This window comes from Ranitomeya imitator, chromosome 10 (genome assembly GCF_032444005.1).
Source record: "Ranitomeya imitator isolate aRanImi1 chromosome 10, aRanImi1.pri, whole genome shotgun sequence".
NCBI lineage: Eukaryota > Metazoa > Chordata > Amphibia > Anura > Dendrobatidae > Ranitomeya > Ranitomeya imitator.
In genome coordinates, this window is record NC_091291.1 from 32,001,534 (window position 1) to 32,017,364 (window position 15,831).

Consider the following 15,831-nt stretch of genomic DNA (forward strand, 5'->3'; position numbering starts at 1 on the left):
CTCCTGTATGCATGGCTCATATCCCCCCTCCTGTATGCATAGCTCATAATTTTCCCCCTGTATGCATGGCTCATAATTCCCCCCCCCCCCCCCGTATACATGGCTCATATTCCACCCCCTCCTGTATGCATGGCTCATAATCCCCCCATGTGCATGGCTCATCTCTCCACCCCCTGCTCCTTCTCCCATGGCTCTGCTCCCCGTCCTCTTTCTTCCCCCCGTCCCCTTTCTTCCCCCCGTCCCTCATACTCACCTGTCCCACACCGCGCGGCCGCGCCGACCCTCTTGCTCTGTCCCGACTCCCGGAGCAGCACCGTCTTCCTGAGTGAGCGATCATGTGGTACCGCTCATTAAGGTCATGAATATGCGCATATTGGGTCTGTCGGTCGGGAGGTGACCCAGGACTTTAAAAAAAAACAAAAAAAAACAAACCTTGTTCAGGTGCCGTCCCGCCCTGCCTCCATGCCCAAGAGAGTTAAGGCAGTGCAGCAGAGGAAGCAGGAGGAAGAGAGGTCAATATTGGATTTATTTATTTTTCATGGGGGTTCTTTATATTATATATTATACCATGGACTGAACGCTCTATACAAAATGGTGTGGGCATATGTTCAATGTTGATCCGAGTGTTGGCTCAAAATCGACAATGCAAGTCTATGGGTTGGTGAAAAAAATCAGACAGCACTCGAACAACATCTGAGTGCAGTCCGATTTTATAGATTGTTAGACAAGAGAAGGTTGAGAAACTTTTTTTTCTTTATGTACAAGAAAAACTAGTGAAACGTGGATGAAAGTCGGTCAGTTTTTCTTGTACGTGAAAACAAAATAACGGTCTTAAGATAAGCTTGTCGATTTTTTTTTTCATTCTTTTCTCACATATAAGATAATGGATAACGCTACACATAGAGGAATATCATATCCAGCACACTTTTGGAAAAAAAACAAACACATTTTTTTCATGAACACACATAAAAAATGGACATCTGAATGAGGCAAAAGTGGTCTTATTTAGGACTGGCCTGATGGTGCAGTTGTTGTTTTTTTATATTTTCCACATTTTTTATGCATTTTTGTTGGAGATTTGAGGCAGCCTTTGATTGTCGAAATTCTAAGATTCGGAACTTTAAAAAACAATTGTGTTTTATATGCATTTTTCAGGCTCCTCACAGATACTTTGGGTATGTGCACACGTTGCGGATTCGCTGCGGATCTGCAGCGTTTTTTTGCGGTGCAGAAACGCTGCAGATCCGCAATTGATTTACAGTACTATGTAAATCAATGAGAAAAAAAAAACGCTGTGCAGACGGTGCAGAAAAATGGGTGCGGAAACGCTGCGGATTGAAAGAAGTAGCACGTCACTTCTTTTTTGCAGATCTGCAGCGTTTTTGTACCCATTCCATGATAGAAATCCGCAGGGGTAAAAAATGCTGAAAATCTGCAAAAAATCCGCAGCAAAACCGCGCTAAAAACGCTGCGTATCTGTACAAAAAATGCAACAAATCCGCAGCTGCGTTTTCTGCCAAGAGATGCAGAATCGCACCAGAAATTCCTAAGGTGAATCCGCAACGTGTGCACGTAGGCTTACATGAAAAAAAAAAAAAGGCACAGTTTAACATCGTCTGTATATAAAGAAACTTGAGAAACAATCGAATTGAGTGGCACTAATGGACCTGGAGCGGATCTGGATCATACATGTGTGCTGTGCTTACTCTCTGTGCTGCTGTGGATGGGAGGGGAGCGCTGAGTATTAGGAGGGACTTCCTACCCTCTATATAATGGGGGAGGGGTAGCTTGCCTCTTTCCATTCATCCGCCTGCATTGTACAGATAATCATGGAGTCTCAGATCAGGCACAACTTCCACCAGGATTGTGAGGCAGGCCTCAACCGCACTGTCAACCTGAAATATCACAGCTCCTACATCTACCTGTCTATGGTGAGCCTGCCCGTCACTAATCCACGCCGTGCCCCAATAAAGGGTCGCGTGTTCTCACTAATCCCTCCTTTTCCTTTGCGTCTACTTTACTGTCGTGCTGTTTTTGTGTCCTGTGATCATATAGGAAATCCTGTTCCTACAGCTACATTGTGACCCTGTGCAGCGTCTTATAGAACAATATTTGCTTTTATGTACTAAACTGGATCAAGTCATGACCGACCGCAGGTTTGTGGATGATCATATCCAGCTTTGGACTGGAGTGCCACTAGACCACCAGTAAGTGACTCTGGCGGCCGCTGGTCAGCTTCATGCAGTTATTACATTGCCCTGTCTCATTTCTCTGGTAGTTTTGTTCATTATGATGCTTCAGCCTGTACACAGTGGAATAAGTGTATTGTACCAACTACTATTCATGTAGGGGCACTACTGTGCAGGGGCCCACCGGGGGATTCTCCTGTTCCCCCGATGAGCCGGTCCGAGGCTGACCAACTCATTGATCTCCTCTCCACTTCCAATCTTCCAATGTTAATACAAGCTGTAATTAGTAATATTTTGGGGTCGATATGATTTTTCTAAACTTATTTATGGGGAGACAGTTTGTTTTGTGACGATACAAGGATGATTGTGATGAATAAGAAAATGTTCACACGAAAATTGAGTAAACAAAAATGAATTTACTTAATGAAAAATAAATCCAAAGCATTATTCATACATTACATTATTATGGTAGAAGTCATCAAGCTCTGTCTCCCAAAAATAAGTTTAGAAAACCACATTGACCCCCAAATTATTTGTTTGTTTTTTTTGTTTTCGCTGTATGGGTTAAATATATATTTTAGTTACATACAAGGTAATACTAAATCTTCTACTTCTTAGATTTTATTCACGTTGGTGGTAATATCGATTTTGATTAGAACTAGAAGGGTATGTGCACACGATGCGGATTTTGCCGCGGATTTGGAAAATCAGCAGTGCAAAACCGCTGCGGATTTGTGTGCAGTTTCTTCTGCGGGTTTTCAACTGCACTTTCCTATTGGTGCAAGTTGAATTCCACTGCGGAATCCGCAGAAAGAAGTGACATGCTCCTTCTTTTTTTCCGCAGAGAATCTGCGCGGATTTTTCTGCATCGTGTGCACTGCGGATTTTGTTTTCCATAGGGTTACATTGTACTGTACACCGCATGGAAAACTGCTGCGGATCCGCAGTGGTCAAATCCGCTGCGGATCCGCGGCAAAATCCGCATCGTGTGCACAAAGCCTAAATATCAGGTTGGGGCCGGATCTTTAGTCTTCTATGCGGACTAATGACAGATCTGTATTCCAGCCCCCATTGACTACTACGATGTGTGACCTTTTACATACACGCCGCGGTCACATAATACCTTCTTGGTTCTTTTCTCCTAACAGGCCTCCTATTTTGACCGCGATGACGTAGCACTTGCCAATTTTTCCAAGTTTTTCCACGAGCGTTCAGAGGAGGAGAAGGAACACGCAGAAAAGCTCATCAAGTATCAGAACCAGAGAGGAGGACGCGTCTTTCTGCAGAGCATCGAGGTGACATGTCGGCCCTCATACTCTACGTTGGCTGATCTGTGCGGGGGGGGGATTAATGCCGGACCTGTAACCGCTACAGAAACGTGTTATGTGCCATTTAAATGATGACGTGCAGAATTGTGACGAGGATCAACTTGTTCTTGCAAGTGTGTAGTGTCTACTCCCGATGGGCGTTATCGTTTAAGAGCTGAGCCATGTTTTCTTATTCTTCTGTTATCTGGTAAGCCATGGCCTGGTCCTGCGCTATCTCCGAGTGCCAGGAAGAGTAGATCTGCAGACGTCATATACATGGCTTACAACAAAATTAACTCGAATGTAGGGTTTTGGCAGCAGGAAAAAAAAATGTTGGTTGTGAACATAGCCTTACACTGCCTGCTGACATCCAGTGGCCTACGGAATAGAAGATGGGGCATAGTCATGGCCACTGGCGGACACAGAAGAGCCCCATGTGCAAGAACTATATATGGGCCCTTTGCAGTCCAACAGCTCATCATAATGCACAGTTCTGATTTAGAGGTGAAAATGGGGCCCCTGGCCTTTCGGGCCCCTGTGCACAGGTTGCCCCAATGTCCGCCCCTGTACATGGCATCCTGGCACTCGCCTAGACATCCAGCCAGAAGTCCGCTGCGTGTGCATGGCCCCAGATCTTAACAATTGGCAATGCAACTCGCCTGATAATGTTCACCATGGCTGCACACAACATTGATCTCTCATCTCTTCCATTAGAAACCAGAAAAGGATGACTGGACGAACGGTTTGGAAGCTCTGCAGACGGCGCTGAAGCTGGAGAAGACTGTGAACCAAGCTCTGCTGGACCTACATCGTGTCGCAGGGGATAAAAATGACCCTCATGTAAGAATCTGTCACTAAAGCTTCCCACTAACGCGTGTATTCTGTATATTCTTGAATTTAAAGGTGACCTGGCCTGTCGAAAATGGTGATCTGATCTTCAGGCAGGAGGAGCGGGCCAGAATGACTGATACTTATGTGGGAAGGTTCAGTGAAACGTCAACTTTATTAGTTTAAAAATTCCTGGTGTTTGTATGCATGGGTCCAGTGGGTGGGCTCTGCTGGTGGGTCCAGTGGGTGGGCTCTGCTGGTGGGTCCAGTGGGTGGGCCCTGCATGCAGAAATGGCTGTCAATTTACTTGTGGGACCACCCACTGAACTGTCTAGTCCTGTAGGAAAAGTAATTATGTCCTAGACTGTGGAAAATGACTATTGTCTTGTGATTAGCTTGGAAAAGGCAATGAAGCCTCTGTGTATCCTTGGCGGTTCTCCCTGTTGAGAAATGTATGGAGTTGAGCCAAAAAAGTGGCTGCTGGACCAGTGTATTATTCTGTGGGGGGTGTTGTGAATTCTGTGGCAGAGCTCCCTCCTGTGGTCACAAGTGGTACTTCGGCTGGTTCTCTCTGTGAGCTTCCGTTGGTGGAGGAAAGTGGTACTGCGGCTTCTGAGTTTCCTTCCTCAGGTGATGTGGTGAAGTCGTTAGGTGCTGCTCTATTTAACTCCACCTAGTGCTTTGATCCTGGCTTCCAGTCAATGTTCTAGTATTGGACCTGTTTCCTCCTGGATCGTTCCTGTGGCCTGCTGCTCTGCATAGCTAAGTTCCTCTTTGCTATTTGTTTGCTGTTTTTTTTCTGTCCAGCTTGTCAATTTGTTTTTTACTGCTTGCTGGAAGCTCTGGGACGCAGAGGGTGTACCTCCGTGCCGTTAGTTCGGTACGGAGGGTCTTTTTGCCCCCTTTGCGTGGTTTTTGTAGGGTTTTGTGTTGACCGCAAAGTTACCTTTCCTATCCTCGCTCTGTTCAGAAAGTTGGGCCTCACTTTGCTAAATCTATTTCATCTCTACGTTTGTCTTTTCATCTTAACTCAGTCATTATGTGTGGGGGGCTGCCTTTTCCTTTGGGGTATTTCTCTGAGGCAAGGTAGGCTTATTTTCTATCTTCAGGCTAGCTAGTTTCTCAGGCCGTGCCGAGTTGCATAGGGAGCGTTAGGCGCAATCCACGGCTGCCTTTAGTGTGGTTGGAGAGGATTAGGGATTGCGGTCAACAGAGTTCCCACGTCTCAGAGCTCGTTCTTGTTTTTTGGGTTACTGTCAGGTCACTGTATGTGCTCTGACCTCTATGTCCATTGTGGTACTGAATTACCTTTCATAATAGGGGGGCGTCTGAAGCACTCCTGGCGTTTCCTAGACCTCACGACATCATGGCTTAAAGGGATTGTTCTCAAAGGTCAAGGATAGGTCATCAGTATCAGATTATTGGGGATCTGGCACCCCAGACCATCAGCTGGTGCTGGTAATGGCCGGATGTGATCAGTTGTGGAGCGGAACAGCATAGCGCTGTCAACTATAAAATGGCCGCACCAGGTACTGCATCTACCCCTCATTCAGTCTGATGTGCTCCGCTGTGGCCTCAAAAAAAGGGAATTTTTGAAGTCTGTTTTGCTTGTGGCTACATGGTGTCAGAATGTCTTCATTAGACGACACCTTTAGTGTTCAACATTTTCTTCTTCTTCTTTTCTGCAGATGACTGACTACTTGGAGTCTCCATTTCTCTCCGAAAGCCTAGAGACCATAAAAAATCTTGGGGATCATATAACCAGCCTGAAGAAGCTGTGGAGCAGCCACCCTGGCATGGCGGAGTACCTGTTCAACAAGCACTCGCTGAGCTGAGTCCTCCTCTGTAATAACCCACCTCTCGTTGCCCCAGAATGTCTTTTCTACGCCATAAAAATATAGAAATTTTATTAGGAGGGAAAAAAAGAACCGCCTGTTTCTACAAGTGTAATGTTGTCAATAAAATATTTTGATACTAAATCCACTTCGGCCATTTTTGTATTTCTCATCATTGGCGTTGTGATCACCTGCCGCTTCTCGGAAGTTTCACTATTTTATTGCTGCCCAAAAAATTTTTTTGTACTCTTTGCTAAAGAAAAAAAAAAATTGAAAACCCCTTTTAAAGCCTCGTAGGTTCCATCAGTAGAGATTTGACTCTGCTGCTCCCTGCAACTTGGAAGTGTGGCTGACCGGTCATATGTGACGTTAGGTAGGATGGTGAAGAGTGCGCCGGCTGTTAAAGGGCCAGGTCATCGACACTACGAAGCTGTCATTTATGGGGTTTGTATGAGATTTGGGGTTGTAGATATCGGACTGTAATGCATGGACTGGCCGGCGGCTCTCCTGACCAAAGCGTGACCTCTTCATGCATTTCTAGACGGCTGTCGTGCTCAAGTCAAAAGAGCCGCCGGCCAGTCCAATCACTGCAGTATATCTAGCCAATTTACGTGGTCATCTGACTGCACCCTAAAACATGGTTACCATCTTCCGACAATGGCACCACATCGATGTGCGGGATTGCAACTGGAAGGGTTAATCTCCACCGCTATCGGATAGAATTGCAAATTTTTTTAATTTTTTTTTAAATGGGCAACATATCAACCTGCTTAGTTAAAAAAAAAAAAAAAAAAAAAAAAAAAGCACCTGGAACAGTTAAGTATTAATGCTAACTTTCTAGGATACCAGCCACTGCTGCAGTCTAGCAGTGGTGGCCGAGCATGTGCAGTGCTAACTTGTTATCAGGTCTTGTAAGCACTAATGTAAAGCTGGATGGATAATCGGTTCCATGCGCTTGCATCTGTAAGTTTTAGGAAGGAGCAAAAACCATGGATTTTCAGAAGTGCACCACGCTCTAAGGCCGCCGTCACACTTGCGAGTTTTACGGACGTATGAGCGCAGAAAATACGTCCGTAAAACTAGTAAAACAAACAGCACAATCATTCTCTATGCCCCTGCTCCTATCTGCCGTATTTTACTGATCCGTATTATACGGCTTTCTACGGCCGTAGAAAATCGCATCATGCTGCGTTTGTCACCGTATTGCGCAAAAAATACGCCAATGAAAGTCTATGGAAGCCTGAAAAATACGGCTCACACACGGACCAGCAGTGTGACTTGCGAGAAATACGCAGCGGTGTTAGCGAGAAAAGCCGGTAATTCAGTGCGGTGTACAGTAAAATCACACTGACAGCTTACAGTAGAATAAATGTGTACACATAGAATATATATATATATATATATATATATATATATATAATATATATTTATTTTTTTTTTGGGGGGGACACATGGATCCCTTGTATAGCCGTATGTCGGTTTTGCAAGCCTGCGATAAAAACACGCAGTACGGATGCCATACGGATTACATACGGAGGATGCCATGCGCAAAAAACGCTGACACACCCTGCCTACGGAGGAGCTACGGACCACTATTTTCGGGACTTTTCAGCGTATTACGGCCGTAATATACGGACCGTATTGTTTTACGCTGTGTGTGACGCCGGCCTAGCAGTGGTGGCCGAGCAAGTGCAGTGCTTACTTTTATCAGGTCTTGTAAGCACTAATGTAAAGCTGGATGGATAATCTGTTCCATGCGCTTGCACCTGTTAGGGCATGTGCACACATAGAAAGCTCCTCTGCGGATTTTTCCGCCGTGGATTTGATAAATCCGCAGTGCAAAACAGCTGCAGTTTTTCCTGCGGATTTATCGCGGTTTCTATTGCGGATTCCACTGTTTCTATTGGAGCAGGTGTAAAAACGCTGTGGATTCTGCACAAAGAATTGACATGCTGCGGAAAATAAAACGCTGCGTTTCTGCGCGTTTTTTTTTTTTTCCCGCAGCATGTGCACTGCGGATCTCGTTTCCCATAGGTTTACATTGTACTGTAAACTCATGGGAAATTGCTGTGGATCCGCAACGTGTGCATATACCCTAACTTTTAGGAAGGAGCAAAAACTGTGGATTTTCAGAAGTGCACCACGCTCTAAGGCTTTATTCATACTTAGGATTTTGACACTCTCCTACTTTTGGCATGAGTGTTCATTTCTGCCTGTGACCCTGTGCACACTGCAATCTGTCTGACTGATGAAGGTTATTGTAGGACTGAAACGTTTCTTTATTTCTGGATTGCCTGCACAAAATAAAACTCTGCTTACAACATTTACCTGCGTGCCAAGCTTTTTACAAGACTTACACGGGATAGGATCCTATTTGGGACTACCATTTTTGACCACACAGTATAATGGGCCCCACATAGTGCTCCATATAATATAATGGGCCCCACATAGTGCTCCATACAGTATAATGGGCCCCATATAGTGCTCCATACAGTATAATGGGCCCCAACACAGTGCTCCATACAGTATAATGGGTCCCATATAGTGCTCCATACAGTATAATGGGCCCCATATAGTGCTCCATACAGTATATTGGGCCCCAACATAGTGCTCCATACAGTATAATGGGTCCCATATAGTGCTCCATACAGTATAATGGGCCCCAACATAGTGCTCCATACAGTATAATGGGCCCCATATAGTGCTCCATACAGTATAATGGGCCCCAACATAGTGCTCCATACAGTATAATGGGCCCCATATAGTGCTCCATACAGTATAATAGGCCCCAACATAGTGCTCCATACAGTATAATGGGCCCCAGCATAGTGCTCCATACAGTATAATGGGCCCCAGCATAGAGCTCCATACAGTATAATGGGCCCCAGCATAGTGCTCCATACAGTATAATGGGCCCCAGCATAGTGCTCCATACAGTATAATGGGCCCCAACATAGTGCTCCATACAGTATAATGGGCCCCAACATTGTGCTCCATACAGTATAATGGGCCCCATATAGTGCTCCATACAGTATAATGGGCCCCAACACAGTGCTCCATACAGTATAATGGGTCCCATATAGTGCTCCATACAGTATAATGGGCCCCAACATAGTGCTCCATACAGTATATTGGGCCCCAACATAGTGCTCCATACAGTATAATGGGTCCCATATAGTGCTCCATACAGTATAATGGGCCCCAACATGGTGCTCCATACAGTATAATGGGCCCCAACATAGTGCTCCATACAGTATAATGGGCCCCATATAGTGCTCCATACAGTATAATGGGCCCCAACATAGTGCTCCATACAGTATAATGGGCCCCAACATGGTGCTCCATACAGTATAATGGGCCCCAGCATAGTGCTCCATACAGTATAATGGGCCCCAGCATAGTGCTCCATACAGTAATGGGCCCCAACATTGTGCTCCATACAGTATAATGGGCCCCATATAGTGCTCCATACAGTATAATGGGCCCCAACATTGTGCTCCATACAGTATAATGGGCCCCATATAGTGCTCCATACAGTATAATGGGCCCCATATAGTGCTCCATACAGTATATTGGGCCCCAACATAGTGCTCCATACAGTATAATGGGTCCCATATAGTGCTCCATACAGTATAATGGGCCCCAACATGGTGCTCCATACAGTATAATGGGCCCCATATAGTGCTCCATACAGTATAATGGGCCCCAACATAGTGCTCCATACAGTATAATGGGCCCCAACATTGTGCTCCATACAGTATAATGGGCCCCATATAGTGCTCCATACAGTATAATGGGCCCCAACATAGTGCTCCATACAGTATAATGGGTCCCATATAGTGCTCCATACAGTATAATGGGCCCCATATAGTGCTCCATACAGTATAATGGGCCCCATATAGTGCTCCATACAGTATATTGGGCCCCAACATAGTGCTCCATACAGTATATTGGGCCCCAACATAGTGCTCCATACAGTATATTGGGCCCCAACATAGTGCTCCATACAGTATAATGGGCCCCAACATAGTGCTCCATACAGTATAATGGGCCCCATATAGTGCTCCATACAGTATAATGGGCCCCAACATAGTGCTCCATACAGTATAATGGGCCCCATATAGTGCTCCATACAGTATAATGGGCCCCAACATAGTGCTCCATACAGTATAATGGGCCCCGTATAGTGCTCCATACAGTAGAATGGGTCCCACAGTGCTCCATACAGTATAATGGGCCCCATATAGTGCTCCATACAGTATAATGGGTCCCATAGTGCTCCTTACAGTATAATGGGCCCCACATTGCTCTATACAGTATAATGGGTCCCACATTGTGCTCCATACAGTATAATGGGTCCCATACGTTAAAAAAAACAATAATGATCAAATACTCACCTCTCCCCGTTCCACACTGCTCCAGTCTCCTCGGCGTTTTCTGACCCTCTGCACTACTCGGCACAGACAGCGCGCTGTAGTAATGTCATTGCAACCTCTGCCCTGGGACGTCACACCTAGCAGCGGAGGTTGGCATCCCATGGGGGATCTTTTTGTTGCCCCCACTCATCGACAGCTGACCCTACAGGGCCCTAGATAACCCCTAACTCGGACACCATCTGCAATCTCCCGTGTCCCTATGGGGGATCTTTTTGTCGCCCCCACTCATCGACAGCTGACCCTACAGGGCCCTAGATAACCCCCTAACTCGGACACCATCTGCAATCTCCCGTGTCCAGGGGCTGCTGTATTTGCAGTGTATAAGTGTCGTGCTCAGACACTTACACACCAGCAAATAAAATTGGAAGCTCCTAAGCCGAGGCAGAAAAAAAAAAAGCTGTAAAAACACATTTTAATTTGTATAATCAAATCTTTTTAATACAATCAAGAATTATTAATACAAAAATAAAAATTGCGGCACCTTCCCTTTTTATAACGGGGTAAAGTCCTCTAGTTATGCTACTAGTGAAATTGGTGCAGGGTTGAAATTGAACCGATCAGTCACTGTCTCACCAATACAGGTATGATAATTATTACCTCCAGTCTCGGGCAAAGTTCACATTGTGCAACGACTCCACACTTTCCACTGACATTTATTCTTTCAGATGAAAACATTCTGCCGTAATTTCCACAAGATCTGAGCGGATTGCACAATAGACTCTGTTTCCGCAATCTACATTGTATCACAAAGGCAAATTGTGTCCTGGGTGAATATATGGAACATGTGCAAAGCGCCTGCTGGGGTACAAAGTGCACGCAATTCTTAAAGGGGTTGTCCACTACTTTACTATCAACCTACCCTCAGGCTAGCTCATCAATATATGAGATAGGTGGGGGGTCTGACACCCAGCACCACCCTCCATCAGCTCTTGGCAGCTCCAACAATTTTCAGAAATCAACATCTCCCATTCTATTCCATAGGAGCTGAGCAGTTGTAGTAATCAAGAAAGGGAACAACGGCTGTTTCCCCCCCCCCCCCCAATCGGTGGGGGAGCTGGGCATCTGACCCCCACAGATCTGATGTCAGTGATCTATACTAGGTCATCAATATAAACTTTCATTTCAAACCTTTTAATAAATTTGGTGCATTTTTACTACAACGTACATTGATTTGAGACTGGAGTATAAATCAGTTGCAAGAAGAACTACTGATTGGCTGCAGCGGTAATGACATAAACACTGCAGCCTGCCAACGATCAATGGGAGCAGTGACCGCGCGGAAGCACTAAAGCAAGGGCTGATGATCAAACTTCTGTTTCTTATTTTTAACACTTGCCTATGGGCTAAAAAAATCAGTATTCAATGAAGACAGATTTTCCTATTACTGAGATAGGAGATGACAGTTGGTGCTTATAAAACTCTATGGAGGAAGGAAGAGCTATATAGACATTCTGCTGCAAGATCTCCTGAAATGGCAGTTACAGTCCTCCTCTCCATAGAACTTTATAAGTACCAACCGTAATCTCTATCTTTTAAATAAGGCAAGGTTAGATTTTTTTTTTTTTGTACACGGATTTGAGATGCATGTGGAAAAAAGCCCATGTGCACTAGCACGTTGGTCCATGTGCTGTCTACGTATATACTCAGCAAAAATATATTCCTGTGAACATGGCCGTAAGGTTTTTCTGTGGAACCTGGTTTTGTAACAAAATTCTTAAAAAGTTTGTCATGAATATCAAATATTCGGGATTAACACCGGGTCAGAAAAAACATGCAAAGGAAAAAAAAAAAAAACTTTCAGGAAAAGCAAATTTTCATTCTCTACATTTCGTCTTCTGGAATTCCAAATGATATTTCTCCAACTCAATAATGAAAACTGTGGCGCCATTTACAGAGGCGCCATATGGGGGCGTACGGCGTTTTATTAAGGATTTGGTTCTGGGGTTATTATATATGTTTTCGTTCTATAGTATTGAGGTATGGATTTAACAAAGTAGCCTCATTGTAATTTATAAATATAGTGCATATTACCGTATATCATCCCCTTCCCCCCCAAACATAATTTTTTGGTAAAATTGTAGTCATCGTGCTCCGTAAGTCATCAGTTTCATTTCTTTTTTTCTTTGGAAATACATACACCACAGGAAAGACATCAGATGCCGGGTTTACAAAACCGTCCGTCCCAGAACTAAGCAGCTCACTTGTCCTTTGCCGAGAAATTAAAAAGTTTTTCTCACAATTGAATTATTTTTTACTAACTATTTACTATTTTTTAACTATTGTTAATGTACAGTATAAGCCCAACATAACGTTTCTTTCTTGTACCTTTTGTGTCTTTTTTTTATCTCCTTCTGCCCTTATGGGATCCCAGCTAAAACTACATTTCCCAGCAGCGCCCTTCTTCTCCTCAGTGCTGCAGGCCCCTCACTCTTCTTTCAGGTCTGTTTCCTTATAGAGGTAGATAGATCTCAATCTGTGCATTTTTTATGTGGATAAAGTGATCATTGATCATTTTGAATGTAGTAACTCTGACCCACTATGTGACCAAAATTCATTACTCTACAAACTGCAAATTTCATTGGTGGTTCATGAGGATCTTCAGAGAGATAATGTTTAATCCTGTATGCATTGAGTATAGATAGCGGAGCTGTGCTACAACATAACTGACAGGACAAAAAGGATTCCATGATTGTATCTGGGGGTGTTTTAATAGACAGGGTCATAGATGCAATTGTTTATCATTAATTAGACAGGGTCATTAGGTGCAAATGCGGTCGGTATCAGTGGGATCTTCGACACAGCAAAGTTGAGCTGTGCTGCACTCCAGCAAGCTGAGCAAATGAGGATGCCATGTGAAGGTCTGATATTAGACAGGGTCATAGATGCATCTGTTTTTCATTAATTGAATAGGGTCATTAGGTGCAAATGCAGCTGTTATCAGTGGGATCTTCGGCATAGCATAGCTGAGCTGTGCTACACCCATTAAATCTGAACAATGAGGATGTCGTGAGACGGTCTGGGAGGGCCGTTATTAGACAGGGTCATAGATGCATCTGTGTTTCATGAATTTGATAGGTTCATTAGGTGAAAATACAGCTGTTATCAGTGGAATCTTCGGCATAGCATAGCTGAGCTGTGCTACACCCAGGAAATCTGAACAATGAGGATGCCGTGGGAAGGTCTTGGAGGGCTGTTATTAGACAGGGTCATAGGTGCATCTGTTTTTCAGGAATTAGGATCCTTAGTCACACATGCAGATGGTGTCAGTGGGATTTTTGGCATAGCATAGCTGAGCTGTGCTACAATCTGGCTATCCAAGCAATCAGGATGCCATGAGAAGGTCAAGGAGGTCTTTTATTAGACCGTCATTGGTGCATCTGTTTTTCATGACATAGACAGGGTCATTAGGTGTAAATTCAGCTGGTACTGTATAAGAGAGATCTTCAGCATAGCGTAGCTGAGCCGTGCTATACCTCGGCTGTCTGCTGATTTATTAGACAGGGTCAATAGATGCATCTGAGCACGCTCACTCGATAGCACTAGAACTACTGGAGGTTGAATCCAGAGGCAACCAAGGGTAAAGGGAACCTTGGGGGTCACAGTTTGGTGGAGTTTGCTGCAAGTCAGTGCAGATTGAAAAATAGGTTGTATTGGAGCAAATAATTAATTCTGTATGTGCACAAAGATGAGACCAGATTAGGATTTGGGGAATAACTATTTATGTGAGCAGACATATATTTTGGTAAGGGGCAAGGTTATGTTAACAGAGCATTCGGAAGTAAAATTCAATATTAAGTAGGAGGTTAAAAAATAACAGTCACGACCAAGCCCTGGTGCCTGAGGGGGCCCCAAAAAACCTCTCTGTGACAAAAAAGTATACTATTAATATAAATGTCTCATTCTGGGGGAGGCCCTGTTACAGATTTTTCTTTGGCACCCAGAATCTTCAAATTCCGCCTCTGGATGTGAGAACACGGATGAAGCCTTAGGGTATGTGTCCACGTTCAGGAAACGCTGCGTGTTTGATGCTGCATAGAGATGCAGCCTAAAACACGCAGCGTCCAGATGTTACAGCATAGTGGAGGGGATTTAATGAAATCCCGTTTCCACTATGTGTGGTAACACGCACCCGGCGGCCCTGCAACTCCGGACATGCGGCGCGTCTTTTAAGATCGCAGCATGTCCGTATACCTCGCGGCGACGCTGCGTCGCCGCAAGGTATAACACAGGGCCCTAAGGTGGGGTGCGATGATCCTGGATGTGTGCTATGAACACATCCGGCATCATCGCGTCACAGAAGGGGGCGGAGCTTAGCACAGAGCGGGTTTGCCGCTCTGACCAAACCGCCGGCCATCCTGAAGGTGGACACGTACCCTCAAGGTATGTGCACACGTTCAGGTTTTTTCGCGATAAAAATGCGATAAAACCGCATTAGAAACCGCAGATATATGCATCCTATCATTTAGAATGCATTCTGCAATTTTTGTGCACATGATGCGTTTTTTTCCGCAAAAAATGCATCGCTATAAAAAAAACAGCATGTTCATTAATTTTGCATTTTTTTTCGCGTTTTTCCCACTATTCTATGCATTTGGGAAAAAAACGCACAAAAAAACGCACCAAAAACGCGTCAAAAATGCATGAAAAAAACACGAAAAAAACACGAAAAAAACGCATGCGGATTTCTGGCAGAAATGTCAGGGTTTTGTCAGGAAAATTTCTGCCAGAAATCCTGACGTGTGCACATACCCACAGTCTATGCAAATAAAATGAGATGAACAAACTGGCAACAATCATGAAATTCTGGTAACAAATATGTGATTAAGAAGTGTCGCCCCCCCCCCCCCCCCAAGAAAAAAATCTTCATTTATGAGTGGGAGTAAAATGGACAGTGTAAAAGGGTCCCGGACGTGAAAAACTCCATAGGCCCTAACCATTATTTAAAAAAAAAAATGATTAAAAAGTATTTTTTTCTTAAAGGTCTTTCATCTATACAACTAGAATTGTTGCATATTTTGTATATAGAGAAATGCTACAATTCTGGTTTGGGTAAAACTCGTGACGGGTGCGGGGAATCAGCTGCATAATCCATAGTTTCCTCGTCAATCACCAGGACATGCAGCGCTCATCACTGTCCCTCCCCACTTCCCCTATTGTGTTCTCCATTTCTGCCTAGTCATGCTGGCTCTTCTCACACTGTGCACTCCCTGCTGAGTCATGTTTTCCTGACCCCTCC

General features: G+C 44.5%; 1 protein-coding gene across 1 annotated transcript; it reads left to right on the plus strand.

Moving 5' to 3' along the window:
- Positions 1-1,778: 1,778 nt before the first annotated feature.
- Positions 1,779-6,307, plus strand: LOC138650866 (ferritin, lower subunit). The gene is made up of 4 exons (XM_069740716.1): positions 1,779-1,931; positions 3,338-3,484; positions 4,211-4,336; positions 6,013-6,307. The coding sequence occupies exons 1-4, from the start codon at positions 1,830-1,832 to the stop codon at positions 6,157-6,159; spliced, it is 522 nt and encodes a 173-aa protein (XP_069596817.1). The 5' UTR covers positions 1,779-1,829; the 3' UTR covers positions 6,160-6,307.
- The last annotated feature ends 9,524 nt before the right edge of the window (positions 6,308-15,831 follow it).